This window comes from Hipposideros armiger, unplaced genomic scaffold, assembly GCF_001890085.2.
Source record: "Hipposideros armiger isolate ML-2016 unplaced genomic scaffold, ASM189008v1 scaffold_55, whole genome shotgun sequence".
Classification (NCBI taxonomy): domain Eukaryota; kingdom Metazoa; phylum Chordata; class Mammalia; order Chiroptera; family Hipposideridae; genus Hipposideros; species Hipposideros armiger.
Window position 1 is genome coordinate 1,858,168 of NW_017731405.1, and position 24,000 is coordinate 1,882,167.

The following is a 24,000-nucleotide window of genomic DNA, read 5'->3' on the forward strand; positions in this document are numbered from 1 at the left end:
CCCTCTGGCATCCCAAGCGAGTTCTTAACCATCGCGCCACTCGGCCGGCCCAATAAGTGATTTTTTAAAATGACCAAACAAGAAATGAATGATTGTCAAGTGTGTGGAATTAAAGTGAGTTAGCCTTATGAAGTTTTGTATAAGTTGAAAAATTATAGACCTTAGTGCCTATATAATATTAGAAGCAGGGTTTTAGGACCCCATTAAAAAGCCATAGAGGCACTGCAGGTCAGCTATTCAGTTTGTTTCTTCTTTCAATGATCAGATTAAATCTCTTAATAATTGAAAATATTTTACTGTAGAACATCAGCATACATATTGCAGTGAGCTAAGACTTGAGAAATTCATGTGTTGCTCACATTGTTGATAGTTTCATGTCTGTGTTTTGCTTATGTGGCTAATTTCCTGTATATTAGAATGGCTTTTCCTATCTGTAATAGACAGATAGGATTGTTTTATCAGTTAGAATATTTGCTACCTTGGATCCACCGTAACTATTTTTTCTCTCTCTGTTTCTTTCTGAGTGATTTGGAGTATACCAATTTTCTAATAATGGGCAACTGTATAATTGTAGAAAAGTCCTCCTTGCACCAAGTGTTGTGGCTTCTGCTCTAAATTATGAGTAATGAAACCAGATGGTGGATGCTTTACCTTAATTTAGCATGACAGTATGTTAGTGCTAAAAATTCATATGCCTTAAATATGCAGCCCAACTAAATCTATACTTTTACTCTTTCTCTTCCATTTCTTTCATTTGGACAATGTGTTTTGGGGATATTGAGCATGAAAATGAGACCTTGAAGTACATTGAATATATGGCTTTGAAAACAGTCATTTTATGAGATAGCTATAGTGTTCTACTTGTTGGAAGATATTATCTTTATGCTTCAGTTTCCTCATCTATAAAGTAGAAATGCTAATACCCACTCTACTTCTTCCAAGTGCTATTATAAAAAATCAGATGTGAAAATTCAGTGTAAAGCACTATATAAATATAAAACAGCAGTGTTAACATTTTTTAACTTGAACATTAATTCCATGAGACCAACAATATTAGCATCATAGAACACCACTGCTAAAAGGAAGCAAAATTTTTTTATAGCTCTTATGTCTCTTGTATTTTTTCTGACTCTTTTTTGTACCATTCATGTTATAAGTCAGCATTCAGGGATGACCCTTTACCTGCAGCCTGTGATCTCATCCTGTCTGCAGAAGATTGAACTGCCATCTGCTGTGAGGGTCTCCTACCTCTCTGCTCCCCATCACACAGTCTCTGCTTACCCTCCTTTTTCTCTAAATGTACCATATTTCCCCATGTATAAGACGCACCTTTTTTCAAAAAATTTGGGGTCTAAAAACTGGGTGCGTCTTATACAGTGCTTGTAGGTTTTTTTTACTTGCATTTCCCGCTTTTTTTGAATTTCGCTTTTTTATGATGAATAAAACTTGAGTTCAATAACTTTATGTAATACATTTTTTTTTTCAAAATTTGGGCCCTCACATTAAGGTGCATCTTATACATGGGGCATCTTTTACATGGGAAAATACAGTAGCTCTGAGTAAGCCATCCCTGTCCACTTAACCAGCAATGGGTCCTACTTCCTTTTGGTCTTGTTTGTTGATAACCATATGCCTCCTTTGCACTTTCAATCTTTTCCCCCACTAATGCCTCCTCTGTCAACCAAAGCGCTCAGGTCTTTCCCAGTATTTAAAGAGAGAGGGAGGCAGGAGGGTATAGAAGAGAGAGAATGTGTGGTAGAGTTGAGAATAATCTAGATATTCTCCACCCACTACCTCTTTACCCAATTATTTCTTAGTCTCTTTTAAATTGGTTTTTACTCCTCTCCATTCCTACAGATCTGCTCTCTGAAAAGTCAGCTGGGACCTTTCCCCAAACCCAGTTGCTTTCTCTTACTAGTAATTACCCTTCTCGACTTTTTACGACTTTTCCCCTGACTTCTTTTACCTTCTATCTTTTAATTGCTTCTCTTTTTACCCCCTTATGACACCAAAGTGTGAACATTGCCCCAAAGTTAGTGCCTACTACACATTATTTTTTCAAAAATATTAATCGATGTAAATTAATTTATTTTTAGTCTTTTTTCCTCTACATTTTTTTCTGTTGTGAGACTCATTTACTCCTATAGCTTCAGCTAAAACATTTGTGTGAGTTCTTCCATAACATCTCTAAGTCCCTACAGCAGCTATAATTTTTCTTCCCAAATTCTTAGATCTCTCTGGAGCGACTGGTTTCCCAAACCTAATACAGTAAAACCTTGGATTGTGAGTAACGTGATTTGCAAGTGTTCCGCAAGATGAGCAAACATTTCTAATACATTTTAATGTGGTAAACAGTGATGTCTTGAAATACGAGTAATTTGTTTCCAGAACGAATTATGCTCACAAACCAAGGTATTACTGTGTAGCCAGAAGACATGCTCTACCATTTGGTACCATCATTCTTTCTGTTCTCCCAGATCTGTAGCCCCAGATTTATCTTTGATTCCTGCCTCATCCATGTGTACACAGTTGCCAAATCTTAGAGATTCTGTGTATTATTTCTCGTATCTATTTCTTTTCCTTTCACCACCATTCTAAATAGATCATCTCTTCATTACCTCACTCATAGGCCATTGCTGTTGGTCATTCTCAGATGCCTCCCCAACACCAATCTATACAGCTGGTAATGTGCACATTACCTCTAATGAAGCTCCATTGGTAATGTTGAGTTCCGTAAACCCCTCAGGCTTGCATGGCAAACCTACCTTTCCAGTTTTAACCCCTTTTGTTTTGTGTGTGTGCTAATCCCAATGGACTATTTGTGGTTCTCAATATGCTGTATGTTTTCCCATTTCTATTCCTTTGTTTTTTCTTTTATGCCATTTTTCTTACTATAGAAAATACAAGCTGAGGAGAAAGTGGCCCCAGATCAGAGGGTGCTCCCTTCACTTCTCCTAGTTGAGAATGACTGTATAGAATAAAAAATGTTACTGATGAGAGGGTATTACTCATGTGAATGGTGTAGAGACAGTCAAAGGCTTAGAACCGCTGTTAAATTGTTTTATGTTCCTGGAGTTTTTGTCATTCAACACCAGGCCCCAGCATAGCCATAAGACACAAAACTATAGTCATACATTCTGGTGTCGTGTTTGTTTGTATTATTGATTAGGAAATGTTCTTATTTAAGATCAGATATCGTCAGTAAAGACCAAAAAAAAATTATCTTGTTCTTCAGTTACAAATATTTTGATAGGCAAGCATATTTTTATTTGTAGATGTTTGTTTCTGAAATGTATTTCATAGAGAAATATTTTGAGTCTAATCCTTTTCATGAAATAATTCTTTTGCCCCAAATAATTGGGGATAAAGGATATTTGGCATGTGGTCTGAGATAGATCGTGGATAAGAGTGAAAGGAACTATTTTCTGAATGGTTTTCTGCCCTATTTGAGATACAGGAAACAAATTTTACTTGTGTTTTTACAAGTATTTGTGTATGTTGCAATTATATAACTTCCGTGAATATCATAGAATATTGGTTTCTTACTCTGACAGTTCAAAGCCTTGCCTCTTGCAGTTTACATCTTTCCTAGTTTAGTTCATATTTTAAGTTCTCCAGAACAGAATATCATTTCACTTCAATTGAAATCTTTAAATAAAAGTGAATGCCATTAAGCAAGCTTTCTTATTGAAGTAGGTGTAATCTAGTAGGGAAGATTTGTTTAACTGTTTAGACTAATTTTTAACTTACAAAGAAGTATCAGTTTGCTGGTAATGTACTTTTGTTTTAAAGCGCAATGTTAAGTGTGAGCCTCAGATTTTTTAAATCAAATTTGTTAGATGACTTGAAGGCAAGATAGTCATTAAATTGTCCTTGGTTGGTAATTCTAATTGAAAATATTTCATGCAAATACCTTGCCTTGTGAGGTTGAAAATTAGCCTTGAATTTTTGTTGATTTGAAAGCACAGTCTGGGTTGACAAACTTTATATATCACTTGCCCTGTTTTATAGTTTTAAATTTCAAACCTTTTTACAATGGTTTCCTCTTAGGAACCATATTTGATGCTTGTCATATCAGATCTTTTTTTCTACTTGCTTTTTTCTTCAATCAGCATGAAAATGAACATGCATAATACATTAAAAATCTTTACAGATATATTATTACATATTTTTGTTTGTATTATTTAGAGCTTAATAAGAATTTCCAGGATCTTTTATTTATTATTTGTAATGAAATATATTCAATAGAAATCAGTTTCTTAACCCTGTGACTTTGTATTTCATTTTGAAAATGTTGATGTGTTGAGGTGTATAATCGAATACCATAGAAACAAAATGGAGATTTGAGGATGATGAATTGATAACTAGGTATTTTTGTAGTGAGATTTTAAGATCAGTTACTGTTGTCCTGATAAAAGTCTAATACAGTCACTCAGCTGTTAAAAACCTAATTCTCTATTTAAAAAATATACAAAAACAAATTGTCTGTGTTTCTGCCTGATCTCTTCTCAAGTACTAACACAATGGAAACAGTGGGTGATCTGTCAATGTGTTTGGTTTGTCAATGATGGTTTTGTATAAATATTGGGAGGGTAAGAAATAAAATTCACAAAGTAAAATATGATTTCATCTGCCTTTTCTCTGCAGCTCCATGGCTCATGCTGCGGTGTGAAATTCTCATTTTACACACTTTGCAGGCGGAGCACATGAATTATGCATTGAGCAAGAAAAATCTCCTGCCTCAAGTCCTATATGCATTTACCCAGGTTCTGTCTCTATTACCAAGATGAATTGCAAATGGAGAAATGTTTGATGGAATAGGGCTCTTAACTTCTTTGTTTAGAATTCAGATTTTTATTTTTATAGTAGATCCTTTAAGTATGAAAATGTTTTGAACTTACTATGGATTTTTTAAAATGAAAAATGAAATATAATATAAGAGAGGAATGCCAAACACATCATGAAGCTTTTTAAAACCTTGATTCAGAATGCAAGGCTTTTTCAATTCAGTAGAAATGACCATTATCTGTTGCTAATGTTGTATTTCTGTCACCGGGTATTTGCTGTTCCCAGAAAGTCAGTGCAAGTCTGTCCATTTTAGAGCCTTTTTTCTTTCTGTTTTAGGCTTTATACCAGTTTCACTCTGTCCTCTGTTGTATGTGACCTGATGTGTGTTTAATAGATATTGTTACAAACTCTTAGCTGTGAAGTAGAAAATACAGTACAGACTTGCCTCCTGCTTTAAGTTTATTTTGATTTGATAGGTTTCTAATTTTTCAGGTGGGAAGGTCACAGTTCATAAAGACAGTCATGCACCATGAGAGCTTACAGGAAGCTACACCCATTGTGCTCAGCATGGCATTTTGATAAGTCACATGGTGATAAGCTCTTTTTGTTACATATTCTTTCTTCACAGGAATGATATTCTAGTTGAGATGGGCATTTTCTTTCTCAACCTGTTCTTGCTACTTGTAATTTTCACATTTCAGCTTCGGAACTAACATTTCTTCTGTTTTTTTTTACCCAAGTCCTAGAAATTGATATTCACTTGAGGTGTGGAGAGAGGGGCAAATGTTCTTAACTAACTAATGACAATTAAAACCCATCTAGATGATTTGTAGTTTTCAATGGCAAAAATAATTATTTTGTGGAAGAAAAGCAAAGCTGATGTTTTCAGTTCGTGTTTTAATGAGTATTGTTGTATGGTCCTTGAAAATATTTTTTCTAAGTATTGGCATAGAGGGAAAAACCAGTACAACTTAAAATCATTTAAAAATGTTATCTAACATATAATTTTGATGTATTGCTCTTGTTCGTGTATGTGCACTGTAGTAACAGCTCTAACACAGTTGTAGACTTTAAATGAGAGTAATATACCTTTTGCTTCAGTGATACCTTCCCGTGGTTGGAGGAAGACTTCAAACATTTGTAATAATTCACATAAACGGTAAACTATAAACTCGTTTGGTAGATTATAAGTTATCTGAGGGCAGGGACTGTGACTGTCTTGGATGTATTACTTGCATTGCTTAGCACAGAATCTGATACATATTAAAAATTCTATATACATCTATGAATGAATGAATGCATACATGAAACCACTTTAGCAAAAACTTAAGATTTGGCCTTTAACTTGGGAAGACTTAATGTAAAAAAGTATAGATTATAAAGATAAGTGACTTTGCCCTAAATACATTTATTTAATACCCTAATCTTTGTTGATAATGCATTTGATTTATCCTTTTTTTTTTTAAGATTACACATATTTTCTGACTCTCTAAGCAAACTGTGAACATACCTCAGGCTTAGGGACACATTTCAAAAATATAGTAGACTAAATAAGCAAATCTGAAGTGGAGGAAGCCCCAATTATATGCAGATATGTTTTGAAATACTTATTCTCCCTAAAGGAAAACAGTAAAGAAAATAAATGAACTTTTTCAACCATAAAGAGCAGGAGCCTGAAAATGTCATCTATAGATTTTAATGAATACCTTTGGCAAAAGAAGTCTGACACAACCCACGGCTGAACTATAAAGTACCTGGTACAATGCCTGTCACAAACTACTAGCAAGGCTAATCTATCATAAGCCATTGACAGTCTCAAAGCAGAGAATATATTGTTTGAGTGTTTCTTTTTCTTAAATCAACTTGTTTAGAAATTATTTTCAAGACTGTTTTATACACTTTCTACCAAAGGGCCAAATTACATTTTTATGTTAGCAAAAAGTTTTCAATTAATTATAAAAAAATAATAATAATAGTTTCCCATTAAGTTTTCTTCTGAAGGTCCTTTCTAATATTTAAACACAAAATATATTAGAATAATTAACAGTTTGCATGGTGGGGAAGAAATACTGTATGCTAACTGAAATAAAAATTTTGATTCAAAAGTATTTTGTGTAACCATACGGAAGCTTTAATTGATTTTCTTTTTCTTGGAAGACTAAACAGAGGAAAAAGGTTTTGTTGAAACGTTAAGGACTCCTTCATAGATTTTTAAAATAGAACATGCAATACATGAAATATTTCTTATTTTATAGGAAAAAGGAAAAAAAACAAAGCAAGATAGAAATCCTGCTACCAAAGATGTTTCCCTTCTAGATCTAGATGATTGTAAGTATTGAAATTTAAATTTTTTCTTCTGTGTTTAGAACTGGTATTTTTTATTTTTATGGTACCATTCATTTACATGTCTCAAAATATATTAACATCTATTATGAAAGATTTATAGATGAATAAGGCAAGAAAATATTAGAAATCAGTTCTATAGTGTCTTTCTCTCATCTTTTTAGCATATCAGTTTTGTATCACCTGAATAATTATAATTCGCCAAATAAAAGTACACCAAATTCATTTTAAGAGTGTTTGCTTTGGTAATTTATACTCACTCGTTTTAGTAAATAAATATCCATATATAACAACGTCTACATTGTTAAATGTTGTTTATGGGGGTTGAGACATCTAACTTAAGGAAATAGGGAATTAGGAAAGTAATTGGAAATGTAAAGAACACCACCATCTTCTGCTTGCCACACTTTTGATAGAAGCAGAAATGTGTACAAAGCTTTTGAGGACAGCGTAACTATACCTATCAATATTTTAACCCCAAAAAAGTCCTTGTCTCAGCAAATCTACTTCTAAGAACTTGGAACTCTACAAATATACTCACCCAAGTGTGCAAAGGTGTATATTCATCATCTCCCCTAAATCCTCCTGCGTAATGAGAGAGATCGTGGAATTGACTTTGTTAGTAGGTAGTTTTTGCACTAGGAGAAGAGTAATAACAAGTAAGATTTCGTAAATATTAAACTGTCATTTTTCAATATAGTTCTTCCATGCTAGAGGTGAGGTATGTTTTTAGATTGTCTTATTCTTATAAACAAAACATAGAGCTGTTCTGTTTATGTTATTTACCTGGTCTGTTTCCATTAGTCATGGCAAATTATTAATATAGAGAAATTAAAATGTACGATATGGAAAAATAATATAGAGAAATTAAAATAAAAGTGGAGCCAAATTTGAATAATTTTTCATCGATGGGCAAAGATTTTAAAGTTTACATAATTTTCACCTATAGGCAAAGATTTTAAAGCAACATCCGTTATTGCTAAGGTTTGGAGAAACAGACATTCTACATATGCTTTTGATAGGAATATAAGTAGATGCAGCTTTTTGGAGTCATCTTAGTAATATCTATCAAAATGTAAATTGCACACACCTTTTGACCTAACAGTTCTTTTCTAGGAATTTAACCTACTGATAAACTAGCAAAATCAGATCTTATTCCATGCTTGTTTTAATGTAATGGCTTAATTTTACACTTAAAGTTCGTATTTCTAGGTTTCTAAGACCTGCAGTGATCTGACTCCTGCTGCCTCTTATCTGCTCAGTTCCCTTGCATCTCTGAAACTTACCAGGCTCATTTCTGCCAAGGAAGGGCCTTTGTTCTTCTGCTCCCCAACTGAGAACATTTCTTCAGATCGATGGCAGGCTGTGTCTTATCTCCCAAATCCCTCCTCAATAGTCACCTTCATTCACACACCTTCACTGATCACTCTTGACTGTTTAATGACATTTCTCACTATCTGAAATTATCTTAAATATTTCTGTTACTTGTTTATTGTGTGTCTCACCCAGTTAAAATACAATTAGAACAAGGAAGGATCCTTCCTTTCCTGTCTTACTCACTGATACTCACCTGGCATATAGTAGACACCCAGTAAATATTTGTTGATTTTAAAAAATATGCAAGGTTATATATAATAATTCCATTGCAGCATTATTTACTACAGCAAAATCTTGAAAATAAAATATCTATCAATAGGGTGATATAACCATTAACAAAAATGGAGCAGATCTTGGGCCGGCCGAGTGGCGCAATGGTTAAGAACTGGCTTGGGACGCCAGAGGGCCCCGGTTCGGATCCCACATATGAGGGCCAGTGACACTGCCCTCTACAGCTAAGATGCTGAACAACAGCTCAACCTGGAGCTGGGCTGCCGTGAGTCGCCGGCGACGGCGTGGGCTGCAGCCCCTGTGGCAGTGGGTTGCCATGGGCTACCGTGTGTAGCCAGCAGCCAGCGTGAGCGGCCAGCAGCCGTGGTGAGCGGCTGTCCAGAAGCCGGCGACTGATGTGCCTCGCCCGGGAAGAGCGCAATGATGGTGCCAACTTGGGCCAGTGAAGCAATGTCCTCCACAACTAGACTGAAGAACAAAACGACAGCAACTTGTCTGTTCCCCTTCCCCCAATTCCCCAATAAAAATCTTAAAAAAAAAACAAAACGGAGCAGATCTTTATGTGCTAATTATGTTGTTATATATCCAAAATATGATAATTAAAAAAAAAATACATGTCTAGCATGATTCCACTTGTTTTTTTTAAAAAAGGAAATAAAAGAGGAGCTATATCCTCCACACAAACACAAACTTGACTGTACGTTATATATTTCTGGAAGGCTACAGAAAAAATAATTAACAATGTTAGCTCCAGCCCCTTTGGAATATAGTACTAAACTAGAAGCGAGGAGAAAAAAAGACTACTTAACATTTTATATCTTTCTCTGACAATAAATATTTTACATACATATGTAACTTTTATGATTTACAACAGTTAAGCACATTTAAAAAGGAATTAAGAGTAAATATTACAAGGTACTAGAGTGCACTAATTACATTTTCTCGTTATATTTGACTCTGGATTTCCTGGCAGCTAAGGTAAAAAGAGAAACCTGTAGAATTATGTAATTTTTATTGTTTGATCCTTTTAAAAAGCATGTTTTTATATGTAGAAACAATGGTTTTCTTAAATGTTAAGTTTTAAGAATTTAAATGTAAGATTTGTTTTATTTGAAGGGAAATTTCATCCCAACATTTATTTTAACTCAATATAGTATATATTTATGTTTGCTTTTAATATCCAAAAACTATTTCTTAAAAAATATTTTATGGAAATGACACTTGAAACTCTCTTTTTAATAAGTCAATTCAGCCCACATTTGCGGATGTCTGTTAAGTGCAAGGTACTTTGCTAGCTGCTAGAACAGATAAATAGAATTTACTCATTCTATTCCAGAGACTGAAATCTAGTTAGGGACCCAGATACCTGAACAAGTAACATTTTCTGTAAGAGATGTAATAGAGGTGCAAAGTGTAGTGAAAAAATGAGGAGGGAAACAAAAAATTAAAAAGCTACAAAGGAAGCTGGCCGAGTGCCGCGTTGGTTAGGATTTGGCTTGGGACGCCACCTCTGAGCAGCAGGGCCCCGGTTCGGATCCCACATGAGGGCCAGTGACGCTGCACCCTCTACAGCTAAGATGGTGAACAACAGCTCGACCTGGAGCTGGCTGCCGTGAGTCACCGATGACGGTGTAGGCTGCAGTGGGGCTGGCCGGCAGTGGGTGTGAGCTTTGGTGAGCTGCTGTCCAATGACCAGCAAGCGACTGCCTCACCCGGGAAGAGCACAATGATAACATCAACATGGGCCAGTGAATCGACGTCCTCCACAACTAGACTGAAGAACAAAAGGACACAACTTGTCTGTTCCCCTTCCCGATTCCCCAATGCTGTTTCCCTCCCCCAATTCCCCAATAAAATCTTAAAAAAAAAAAAAAAGCTACAAAGGCCTTATGGCAGAAGTACGATGTGATCTTACAGATACAGACAAGTAGAGTGTTATGGGAGAAAAGTGTTGTGGATAACGGCTCCTAAAATACTGACTTTATTACATGCTGCTTTTTAGCCTGCAGTAGTTGTTTGTTGCCCATGGCAAGCAGTTTGTTGATCAAACACTAAAAAGTCAATCTCCAGTGGCCTTAGTTCTCAGATTAATTTTGAAGGTGGGGCAGACACATTGCTTATGTTTTATGTAAGAGGCACCTCATAATCCACAGTGATTATGGTACATATCAGGAAAACCGCAATTCCTGAATTTACCTATGTCTTTATTCAGAAAATATTCTTTGAACACTTGCTGTGATCTAGGTAATCTGCTATCTTGTAAAGATTCTAAATGGATACGACATTGTCCCTACCCAAGGGGCCTCTCAGAGTGTAATGGGAGAACCACAGAAATTGGTAACTAGATAACTACATTATAAATGAAATTAAAAAGAGATGCTTTTAGGTATTGGGGTACCTAACTCACCTAGCAGTACCCGGATATAACACTTGACCTGAGTATAAGTAAGAATTAGTCAAGCAGTTGGAGGCAAGAGAAGAGAATAAGGAGAGGAAAGGCATGGAGGAGTGAAAGAGCTTGCCACTGCCTGAAATAATCATTGTTTCTCTAAGGAAGCAGTATAGTTAGCAACCCTAGCAATAGATTGGCTCCACAAAAAAGCATTCTGTGATTTTGAATTGTTTCCTGATATTTCCTTATTGTATCTGTTAAAGGGATGTTATCAGAGTCACAGGTATTAGTCTGGTATGGCCTTAATTAATTGAGTGAGTTAATTTATGTTTCATTTTATTTAAAAAATGAAAAAAGAATGGCTGAACATTTCCACAGTTCCTATAGATTAAGAAATTATATGACTTTTTATGAGGTCAGTTGATAATACATTAGAAAGTATTTATGCTAAGATAATATATGGCCTAACGATAGATTAGGCTTAGAAGTAGCATATTTTATATTTTTGGAAATTAAAATATCTTTTAATACCCTGTGCCATATCATCTCAGTAGGATGATCATAAAGCAGCAGTCATATTCTGGTGGGTTGTTTTTTTTAATATAGGAAATGTAAACCTATATAATTACAATTTTAGTACAACTAACTGTAAAGTCTTTTTAAAACTTTTATTAGCCACCGGTAATCATGCTTCAGACAAGCTTTATGACATGCGATATTATATTGTTGAGTAAATTGTATTGGAGGCAGTAGAATGGAGTGGCTAACAAGGCAATGGAGCTGGACTCTCTGAGTTTGAATCCTGATTCTATTACTTACTAGCTGTGTAACCTTGGGCAACTTACTTAATCCCTCCCTGCTTTAATTGCTTTATGTATGAAGTTGGGATAATAGCCATACTTTTTAGGAATATTAAGAGGATTAAATGAGTTGATAAATGCAAAGGCACTTAAAAATGTGCTGGGTACATAATAAGCATTATATAAGGATTAGCTATGATGGAGATGATAACGAAGAAGCAGCAGCAAATTCCATTTAACAAGTTCAGTAACATATTAAATTATTACATACTAAAAGTTTTAGAAAAAAAAAAAGTTTTAGGGCCTGCTGAATGGTGCATTGGTTAAGAACTGGCTTGGGATGCCAGAGGGCCCCGGTTCAGATCCCACATATGAGGGCCAGTGACACTGCCCTCTACAGCTAAGATGCTGAACAACAGCTCAACCTGGAGCTGGGCTGCCGTGAGTCGCTGGCGACGGCGTAGGCTGCAGCCCCTGTGGCAGTGGGTTGCCATGGGCTACCGTGTGTAGCCAGCAGCCAGCGTGAGCGGCCAGCAGCCGCAGTGAGCGGCCGTCCAGAAGCTGGCGACTGATCTGCCTCGCCCGGGAAGAGTGCAATGATGGTGCCAACTTGGGCCAGTGAAGCAACGTCCTCCACAACTAGACTGAAGAACAAAACGACAGCAACTTGTCTGTGCCTGTCCCCCAATTCCCCAATAATGTTCCTGCCCCCAATTCCCCAATAAAAATCTTTAAAAAAAAAAAAAGTTTTAACTTACTCTTACATTTTAAAGCAAAACTTTGATCAGAAGATTAATTATATAATTATTAAATCTACTTTAATAAAGAAAAAAAGTGTTTTGTATAAAGTTTTAAAAATGAAGAAAATAAGATGGGTTTTTAACCCAAATACCCTGGGTTTACATTCTGACGTATCAGTTCAGATGCTTTTCATATGCATATCTCCTCCCCGCCAAAATTGGATCTCACTGAGATACTGTTTTATCATTTGCTTCTTTGTCAATCATACACATTCCTTTCCATGCCATAAATATTCTTTAACAACTTCATTTTTAATGACTGCATGATTATCCTTTGTATTGTTGTAATAAATTCTATTTAACAGGTTTACTATTGTTGGAAATTTAACTTGTTTCCACTTTTTTTGGGGGGGCTATCATAATCAGTGAAGCAGTACACATCATCATAATTATATTATTGCATTATCTCTATGAGTGTTTCCTTAAGAGAAATTCTCAGGAGTAGAATTGCTGGGACAAAGGCTTTAAAGAATCCTGTTGTGTAAAATTTGCCTTCCACAAAGTTTATACCAGCTTCCACAATACTAGTCTGAGATTGCCAGAGTCCTTATACCCCTAAAGATACCAACACTGGATTTTGTATTTAAAAGTTGCCTTTGCCAATTTGATAGGTGGAAATGGTGTCTCTTTTTAATTTGTATGCCATATGTTTTTTTTTTTAACTACATAGAGTCCATTTGTTTCTTATACATTAAATACTTTAGCATAGTCAACTGGCCTGAGAATCCAATTTAGGATAAACTTTCAATGCCAGCTTTCATCTTGCCAGACCCTGTAAACAGATGTGTCATTATTTAATACCAGAGCCTCTGTCTTCTGAAATGATATTAAAAGACTATCTTTTTTTTTTTTAAGAGTCAAACTTGCCTGTGGTGTGAATTTTCCTCTTTTGATGTCTTTTTCCTAGGTCTTTAGCCAAGGCATAGTTGAAAGGAGAGGCTTTTTTTACTACGTTTTTATTCCTTACATGGGCATCTAATATTTTAGATGATGGACAAACAAATGAACAAACATGCATTTAGAACCCCCTATAACTTACCTGCTGCATGGAAAGGCAACATATTTTGATCCAAGTGAGAAAAACCCATTTCTAGTCGTGCAATGGTTTTACCATTTGCTTGTTTTATCACCTTCGCAAGTCTTAATATCCCTGTGCCTCAGTTTACAATGTCTTTAATATAAATGCCCTTTCTTCCTTCTCACTGCCATGATCTTACTTCACTCCTTTTCACACCATGCCTAAACTGTTGTAAATTCTGCCTCACGGCCAACCTGACTGCCCCTTCTTCAGTCTGTCCCTAACTCCCATCTGATTAATCATCAGCCATCCTGCAGCACCATATAGCATACCAGTCCTCTTTTGGGTAGATCTTTAACAGTCCATTTAGTGTATAGGGTAAACCCAGCTCCCTTACCTTTCCAATTTCCCACCTCTCAGCCTTTGTTTATAACATTTTCTTATCCAGTAATGAGCCAGTTTTGTCCATAAAAACTGGATTTCATTCCCCCTTACTCACTGTCTCCCCATTGGCCTTTATTTTGTTTGTTTTTTTTGTCTTTTTAACTGATGGCACTGGCTAACTGTACAGTGGTTTTCAGCACAGGTCTGATGAAGCCTGCGGATCTGTGGTAATGCCTCAGGCACACTGCCGGAGTGCAAGTGAGAATCCTAGGGCTCTGTTCCCTCCTTCACCCAGTCTCCCCTCTACCTTTTCTGATGTATATGTAGAGGTTTTGTTTAAAATTGCCTTTGAAAATTTTCTTCTTTCGACAATATCTTAGGGACTGTATTATTATTTTGTTTTATTAAATTATTTTTTATTATGAAATACACATTTTTTAGAATTAGTTCAGCTGTACAACACAGTGCAATAGTTATACTTTTTACCCCTCGAAGTGACAACTCCCCTCCCCCAATCCGCCACCCCACTTCCCCCCCATATCATTCATATCTATTACAAATCCCTTGACTCCACTCCCACACTGTACTCCACGTCCCATGACTATATATATAGATATATATATATACATATATATATATATTCACTTGTAGTTGACATTATTATTATTTTTTCTTCAAGCATGTGTATTTTTTTTCTCAGTTAGGTTTTATGTTACTTGAAGAGAAGGACCATATCTTAACTTCTTTGTCTTTCCCTCGCTCTTGTTCAAGAAATATGTATTGCTAACCTTATGAATTAATATTTGTTCTGCCTAATTTACAGGATATTGTGAGACTAAAATGAGAAAAGATGCTTTGAAAAGTGATGTCGAATTATAAACGTTACTTCCTTTATAGTATTACATGGATTCAGAATTTGGTAGAAGCGAAAACTTTTTCCACATTTGAATTTATTTCATTCAGCAAACAGTTGAGCAATTACTAAGGACTAAAAAAGTCTGCTCACACAGACTACTAGAAATAAAAACATGTAAAGACAAATTTATATTATGAAAGAAGTACGGTCGTAGAACTGTGTCCAAACATATCTAGAACAAAGAAGGTACTAAGCTGTGCTTAGGTGAGTCAGGTTGGGCTTTCCCTCTAAGTGGTATCTTAACAGGTGGAAGTTGCAAGGTGAGCAAGGCAAAGACGTATCTTCTAGGGCTAGGCAAAGGGAATAGAATATAAAAGGCTCAAAAGCATGAAACAAGATCTTGGAAACGGTTACTTGGTCTAGTGGCAGATCTGTGCTGCTCAATATGGTAGCCAGTGGCCATTCATAGCTACTTAAATTTAAATTAATTGAAAACAAAAATGCAGTTCTTAGTCATACTAGCCACATTTCAAGAGCACATTAGGTGTATTTGCTAATGGTCAGCATATTAGATAGCACAGCTGCAGAGCATTCCATCATCAAAGAACATTCTACTGGACAGTGCTGAGCTAGATTATAGAGACCTTGCCCACATAATGAAGGAGTTGGGCTTTCATCCTGCAGCAGTTGTGAGCCTGTGAAGAGTCTTACGTAGGGGAGTAATGTGATCAGATTTGCATTTTTTAAAAGATTTTCAGATTTTCAAGTATCTGATCTCTAATACATAGGAGTGTTTGAATAAACATTTTTTACCTACCACATAGCTTTTGCTGACAAAGTATAATTAGAAGGGACTTAGATAACCTGTGCCCCTATAGTTATTACAGTGGAGAATAAAATAGGGAAAGGATTTAAACACCCTTTTAAGACTTCTAACTCAACTGGAGAACTCTCTTGGAAATTTATTGTTATTCTTTATATTAGTCTGAAAAAAATGTTTCTTTTTTCTTTTAGTGAACTTGCTGGATAATAAATATTAGTGATAATGTTATGTGGTAAAATTTTTCAAAAACTATTACTCAAGATATTTATAACCTTATTTTGTTATAGGATTTGCCATTATGTTTTGAAAGCTAAGACCTGCCATGACTTGATAATAACTTGACTAAAACAAGATGTTTTTCTTTTTTTAAATATTTTATTGGGGAATTGGGGGAGGGGAACAGACAAGTTGCTGTCCTTTTTGTTCTTCAGTCTAGTTGTGGAGGACGTTGCTTCACTGGCCCATGTTGGTATTATCATTGCGCTCTTCCTGGGTGAGGCAGATGGGTCGCCGGCCTCTGGACGGCCACTCACGGTGGCTCTTGGCAGCTCAAACTGGCTGCCAGCCGCTCACGCTGGCTGCCGGCCACACACGGTAGCTTATGGCAGCCCACTGCAGCTTCACTGCAGCCTATGCTGTCGCCCGCAGCTCACGGCAGCTCAGCTCCAGGTCGAGCTGTTGTTCACCATTTTAGCTGTAGAGGGCAGTGTCACTGGCCCTCATGTGAGATCCGAACCGGGGCCCTGCTGCTCAGAGCCGGCATCCCAAGCCAGCTCTTAACCAACATGCCACTCGGCCCGCCCCTAAAACAAGATGTTAAATAGAATTGTCATAGATTTATTAATCAAAGTAATTTAATTAGATTTGCCAGCAAAATTAAAATGTTGCTTTTAATAATATTTATTAAATTTTCATGCACATTTGCTAATTTGGGCTTTTTCTTGCAGTTAATCCTGTAATCACTCCAGTTGCACGTCCCACACCAGCTCTTTCTCCAAGCTTAATAGCTGATCTTGAAGGTTTAAACTTGTCATCTTCTTCATCAGTTATCAACGTAAGTAATTTTCAAAATACATTAGCTGAGTTTTCAAATGATGCCATTGCATCATTTTTATTAAAATACCAAGAATTGAAGTAGATTCTTAGTCTTGACAGTGCCTTCTTTAACAAGTTCAATTCATATTTAACCTTTAAACTTTGTAAATATTTTTAAATTTACTCTACCCAAACCATTATCATCTCAATTTACTTCTGCTTGTTATCCACATTTAATTATCATGTGAACATTTTTCTCTAGTACCTGCTATACATCTGTAATATATAAGGGTTCTTTGCCACCTTGAGTTAGTTTATATACATAAATTCTGCCATAAAGAATTATTGTCTACATTAACAGACTTTCATTCCCATAATCATTCTTTTTCTACCATGCTGTTTTTTTACTGTAGGCTGCTAAAAATACCTGACTGTTTTCATTTTAAAATTCAAGATTGTATTTCTCTTCATGTTACCTTCATACATTTATTTACATTCCTTGGTGTCTCTAAAAAAATTATTTAATGTTATTTATGGGGTGTGACTTGGAGGGATGCTAGAGGCTTGCCTATCTCAAAATAATGCCAAAACCATCAGCCTGTCATAGTGTCTGAAACTGCAATAACGTTTTCTATGTCAGCATATCACATCCACAAACCTTTCACTCTAAATCAAGCATGCTGCCTGGGATATGTAATCTGTTGATATGCTTGACCTCCTGTTAATTTGTGTTAGAAATCTGACAAACTAAGAGATAGAGCAGTAAGTTCTGATGGGAGCACAGGTAGCCGGAGTAGATCTGGTGTGTCCCTGGTTCCCATGGGATGACAGGGCACATAACTGGTGATCTCAGCTGCCGGGGAACCTACAGCGGCTTCTGCGGGAGTGGGAAAAAAGAGTACCTAGTTCTTGTAGATTATCACCCAAACTCCCCCGCCTCAAAGCAAATGTGACACCAAGGCCTTGGAATGAAATGCTCAAAAGCGCTTCATACATTTCTGCTCAGCTTTGGTCAGCTCACTTAGACAGTAGAGGTGAAAACTATTAACGCTTATAATGTTGTTTTTAAATTGTAGGATGCAATTATCTTTTAACCCCTCAGAAAAGAATATTGGGGATGTCAGTTTGTCCTCGTTGCTATTATAAAAGGAAAAGGCACATTACAAGAGATGGGTCAGTGGAACTGTAACAGCTATATACAGTGTCAGTGGGGTAGTAAGTTGGAGGAGGGGAGTTCTCATTTTGTGAGGGGCATAAATGTCTAACTATTACATTGTTTTGCTCACCTGAAACTAATAAAAACAATTTTTGAAGTGAAAAAAAAAAAGATGGGGGGAAGCAGTTAAGTCATTTATTTAACTAGTAAGTATTTATTGAGCATTTGTGATAGGCTTTAAAGAGGACGTGCTAATCAAAAATCTGGGGCCGGCTGAGTGGCTCAGTTGGTTAAGAGCTCGCTCAAGAGTTTGAGCTCTGAGCAACAGCGGTTCGAGTCCCAGCCCGAGCTGAGCAGCCACTGAGCTGCCAACAGGTGGCAGGATGGCTCAGCTAAAAGAAGAAAGAAAAGAAAAACAGAAACCATACAAAAATCTGTAGTGAAGGAGTTAGTCCTTGAGGGAAAAGAAAGCCCCTAAAATACTTGGGAGGCAGTAAGGTAGTGGATAAATACCCTGGGCTCTGATACCAGGTGACCAGGGTGCAAATCCTCACTTTGCCACTTACTAGTTGTGTGACCTTGGACAAATTGGTGGGTGACTTTTCTGCACTTCAGTTTCCTATGAAGATAATATCTCCCAATTCTCCAATAAAAATCTTAAAAAAAAAAAACTTGCAAGAAAATTCCTTTGTACTTGTATGTAAAGTGTTCTAGGATCAGGTAATTTTAAACAAGTCTTCACCTCATGAATGTCCAACAAGCCAATTGAAAGTTGTGAGGAACATAGTATCATTTTTATTGTGTGTGAATCTGCCCTGTTCGTTGCAGGGCATCTATCATCCCTTGCCTTCGTTCCTTAAAGCTAGTAGCCTCCTTTACTGTCCCTTCCCCCAATCATGTGCCAACTGCAAACATTCAAAGCAGTGTAATGTAGCAGTTAAAAGCACAGCCTCTTGAACCAGATTGATTGAGTTCAAATCAGAGTTCTGCCACTTTACAAAATGAGTGACCTTAGACAAGTCAATTTGCCTTTTGGTGCCTCATATTTTTTCCACCTATAAAAAAAAGATAACACTGCTACCTATCTCATTGGGTTGTTGCTTGTATTTAATGACTTCACATATATGAAATGCTTATAACTGTGCCTGATGCGTATCAAACACTAAGTATTTCCTATTATTTGTTGTTGTTACATTATTACAACTTAGTAAAGGAAAGAAATTCTAATCCAAGGAAATTTTTATCCTTCTTTATAAAGGCTACACATAGATACTTTCTGTGAAACATGAAAATAACTAAGTTCATCTTTAAAGATGAAATGGGGTGGGGACATTACTCATTCAAATCAATTAAAGGATGATTCAGAATAATAGAATCAATATCAATGGAAATAATAGTCACAGAGTTAAGTGTAAATGATAAAAATAAGAAACCAAACCTAATAGGTAGGGAGAGGAAAGGATGAAGGGATTCATGTTAATCATTTCACTTTTCATTAGTAGGAAACGAATCAATAATATGCAAAATTGAAACAGCCTTTGTTTTTGTTTTTAATGAGATTGAAATCTCTTAATGGATTGTGTATGCTCAGAGAACATTTATCTGAAGTTTTGGAGCTTTGTTTTTTTGGGTTTTTTAAAATTTCTTTTTGTTCAATTAAAGTAAGATTATAATCCCATTCAGTATGATAACTGTCTGTTTCTCTGTATATCTGACCATCCATGCTACAGAGATGTTAACCATGGTTAACCGTAATTATTTTAAGTGATATGATTTTTGGATGATTTGTTGCTTTCTTTTCTGTAATATTTAACTGTTTTCTAATAAATACTAATTAACTTTTAAAACAAAAATTATTAATATAAAAAATTGGCAGATGTTCAAAAACAGGCAAAATTATGTAATTAGATGTCAGAAGAGTGATTGCCCTTAGGAAAATTAATTATTGGCAGGGAACACAAGAGGAACTTCCGGAATGCCGGTAGTGTTAGGTTTTTTCATCTAAATGCTTGTACATGGGTGTACTCAGTTTATGAAAAAAGTCACTGAGTTTTGTGCTTAAGATATATTTACTTTTCTGTATGTGTATTGTACTTCAATAAAACTTGTTTAAATTTGTTGGGGTGACAATGGCTAGTAAAATTACATGGGTTTCAAGTGTATAATTCTGTAATACATTATCTATATATCACATTGTGTGTTTACCACCCAGAGTCAGTTCTTCTTCTATCACCACATATTCTACCCCGTTTACCCTCATCTGCCACACCCCTCTCCCCTTACCCTGTGGTAACCACTAAGCTATTGTCTGTGTCTATGAGTTTTTGTTTCTTTGTTTGTCTTGTTCCTTTGTTGCTTTCAGTTTTATATCCCACATATCAGTGAAATCATATGGTTCTTGACTTTAATGAGATGAGAAAATAGTATATAATATAAAGTGATAATACAAAATATGTATATTATCTCAGTTTTGTAAAATTGTACATTCATACTTTTTTTAAATATAGGGTAAGTTAAAGAATTGAAGAAAATGCAGTGTAATGTTTTCAGAGGTTTTCTGAATGATTTGTATTTTTCTTTATGTTTTTCAGTACTTTCCAGAATTTCTTTAATCAAGGTATAATACATCTGTTGTCCAAAAAGCAATTATTTTTAATAGAAAGGGAAAACATGTATATGAATGCCTAACATTCCTTGTTATTGACAACTAATGTCTAAGTCTGTCTTTCTGAGTCACCACTAATTAGTTGGGTGATATTGAACAAGTGTTTTGGTTTTCTCAGCTCTAAAATGATGGCAAGGCATATCTCCTTGTTTCTTTCTAATGCTAATATTTTGGGAATCTGTGAACCTAAGATGGAATTTCAAAACAATGAAAATAGTTATGCTGGGATGATTTGAATAAGTTTATGAAAATAAATAGATGAAACATACACAGTACCATATTTGTTTGTCTTATGTGAGACTAATAGCAATTGACCAACAGATGGCTAAAAATGAAAAAACATTTTAGTTCCTGCTGTAGTATTTCATTGAACAAACTGAATTCTTTAGTGAATTGCTACTGAATTTTTTTTTTTTACTAGATTATTGTTAGGCTAAGAGTTTCTAAATTATCACACATCAAATCCCTGGAATACAGAAACAGCAATCCTCAGAATATTAGGCTTCTGGAGGGGATGAGAAAAGAGTAAAGGGGGGAAAAAAAGACAATTTGCATATAAGAAAAAATGTGAAGAATGATAAATTGTTCACCTCTGGTATTAGAAATGTTGGAGTGAAACTCCAGTCTTTTCTGCTTCAGATGACTTTTTGTATATTTAGGATACAAAAGTATTAAAGTAAATTCAGCAGTTAAAGTTACCTCCGAAAACTATTTGAATCTATTTTCTGATAAACATTAGCATGAAGTCTTGTCTCATTCTTTGTAGTTTTTTATGTTTCTTCTCAAACTAGTTATATAAGAAAGCTTATTCATTTGTTCACTTAATATCTAAGATAGATGTTTCTGTAGGAAAAAATGACTTACGAGTTCTGACCTTACAACATTGTAAGGTTTTGAAGGCAATCCCTCAAATTACAGATCCCCATAATGAAAGTATAGTACCTGTGGCTCTTTAGCACCTAACCATAGGTCAGAAGGTTTCTGTAGGAATATACTTTCAGAGTTCCCACTTAAAATACCAAGAATTCATTTAGAAAGGCAGAGCAACATTTAGGAAATGCATTAAATTTGGAGTCCTAAGACCTGATTTCTACCCTTGGCTGAGTTACTTATTATCATCATGACTATGGGCAATTCTTTGACTTGCGTAAACTTCAGATTTTGAATTTATAAATGGAGATAATATTTTCTCTAAATAATTGTGTTTTCATGAGAAGCAAGTGAAATAATGGTCTGAGATTGTTTGCATTCTGTTCTGTGACTATCTTGTGGGGGGAGAAGCTGGAATTCTAGGAAACATCATGCTTTAAGAGGCAACAAAGGAAATGGCCAAGTGAAATGAATCAAAGAAGGAGGTGAATCGTAGAGCATGATGTCAGGAAATTCACAGTTTAGGGCGGGAAACAGGAATCATTACATTGTAGTAAGTACTGTACTAGAGGTATAAATCTGCCAGGTGCTAATGGGTAACAAAGATCTCTTAGAGAAGAATTTACGTATGTGACCTTGGAACTGAATCTTGAAGAATAGTAGGAGTTTGTCTCGGTGGCTGGAGTAGAACAGGAGTGACATCACTGACAGGAAATAGTGTATGCCAAAACTCAAGGTGTGAACGAACTTGGAGTATTGGAGAAATAGTAGTTCTGTGTGGCTGAAGAATAGCAGATATAGGTTGGAATAATCAAGTCTGATGCTAGAAAAGTATGTTGGGGATATACTGTCATAGGAAAATTGTAGTGATGATTCCTTAATTCATTGCATTTTGATCATTTCATGTCACAGTACATATAGAAAAGTGATAATATTTGTAGTATACTTGGGGAAACAGAGAATGCTGCAGGAGGTGGGAAGCACCCAGCCCGAGTGTCCAGCCACCACAGGTTTCCCCACCCCCAGCCTTTCTGAGAGCTAATGGTGGGGACAACTGCACAGCACACTTCTAACCCAATTGTGGCACATTAGCGAGGAAGCACTGACTTAGCTGCCGTAGCGTAACAGATTTGAACCTTATGAATTAAACTCTTTAAGTGGAATTTAATTTAGGAGGATGCAGGAAGGTTCATTAAGAGAAATGATCATTATATTGGGTTGTCAGAAAAGTCATGATGTATTTCTTCTGTTTTTCATTGCAAAAATGCATCATGACTTTTCCACCAACCCAATAGAATAAAGAGGTAATATGTTGAGTAAATAATTCCAAGGACAGTCCATGAAAGAGAAACCAGAGTTGCAAAAAGAAAAGCCCAGTTAGATACAATATGCTTCTTTGAAGTTAGCCAAACTCCATGTTAAGGACTGTCTTCCAGACTGGTTAAGTTGGCCCCAAACTACTAAGGCCACCTGCAAGTGTAGGGATTTCCTAGCACTACCCTCAAGTGTGACAATTCACTAGAACTCACAGAACTCAGGAAAGCACGATACTTAGGATTACTATTTCATTGTAGCAATAGGATACAAATTAGAACCAACCAAAGGAAGTGATACAGAGAGGAGATTCTGAGTGGGTTCCAAATTCAATGCTTCCGGGTTACCCAACTCGCATCGAAGTGTGACAGTATGCATGGAATATTGCCAACCAGGAAAGCTCACCAAGCTTCCAGAGTTTTTATTGAGGCTCTGTTACATAGACAAGATTGATTGGACTGTTGCTACGTGGTTGAACTTAGCCTCCAGCCCTGCCCTCCATGTCAGGTGATATCATTGGTCCACAGTCCCAAACTTCTAATCATATGGTTGGTCTTTCTGATGTGGCCAGTTCCCATCCTGAGTTATCTGCTTAGCATTAGCTATCTAGGGGCCCACCATGAATCACTTCACTGACACAAACTACCAGTATGGTCCCTCTAGAGGCCCACCATGAAATATAAAGACACTGCTATCACTGGGGAAATTCCAAGTTTAGAGGTCACCTCTCAAGAGCTGTGACAAAGTCCAGATCTCTCTAAGTGAGACCAAATTCCTTACTACACATACTCGTATGCCAATTAAGTGTTTATCATTCAACAGGTATTTATTCAGGTCAGACTATGAGGCATGTGACTAGAGATATAGTGGTGAACAAGGCAGGCTGGGTTCCTGCCCTCAGGGAGTTTACAGTTAAGTAGGAATGTAAAGAAAGATTGCTTCAAAAGTATGTAATTACACTGTACTAAGTGCTTTCCTTTTGTAACATAATTTTGCCCATTTGGGAATTCCTGTGGATATAAATTGTCATTATTTCTCTGATTACATACCTTGATACTATTATTTTATATTGGCTAAACTCACAATCCCACCTATTTCACTTCCCTCTATACTATTATAGATTAAAATCTAAGAGTTATTTGTTGGCA

At 36.0% G+C, this 24,000-nt stretch overlaps 1 protein-coding gene across 1 annotated transcript in view; it reads left to right on the forward strand.

Moving 5' to 3' along the window:
* The window catches only part of AP3B1 (adaptor related protein complex 3 subunit beta 1), a 277,199-nt gene that overhangs the window by 172,755 nt on the left and 80,444 nt on the right, over nucleotides 1–24,000 (forward strand). The window contains exons 21-22 of the mRNA XM_019641001.1: nucleotides 7,044–7,116; nucleotides 16,760–16,866. Of these exons, the coding sequence (XP_019496546.1) occupies nucleotides 7,044–7,116; nucleotides 16,760–16,866 (180 nt within the window). The remainder of the gene's footprint in view (nucleotides 1–7,043; nucleotides 7,117–16,759; nucleotides 16,867–24,000) is intronic.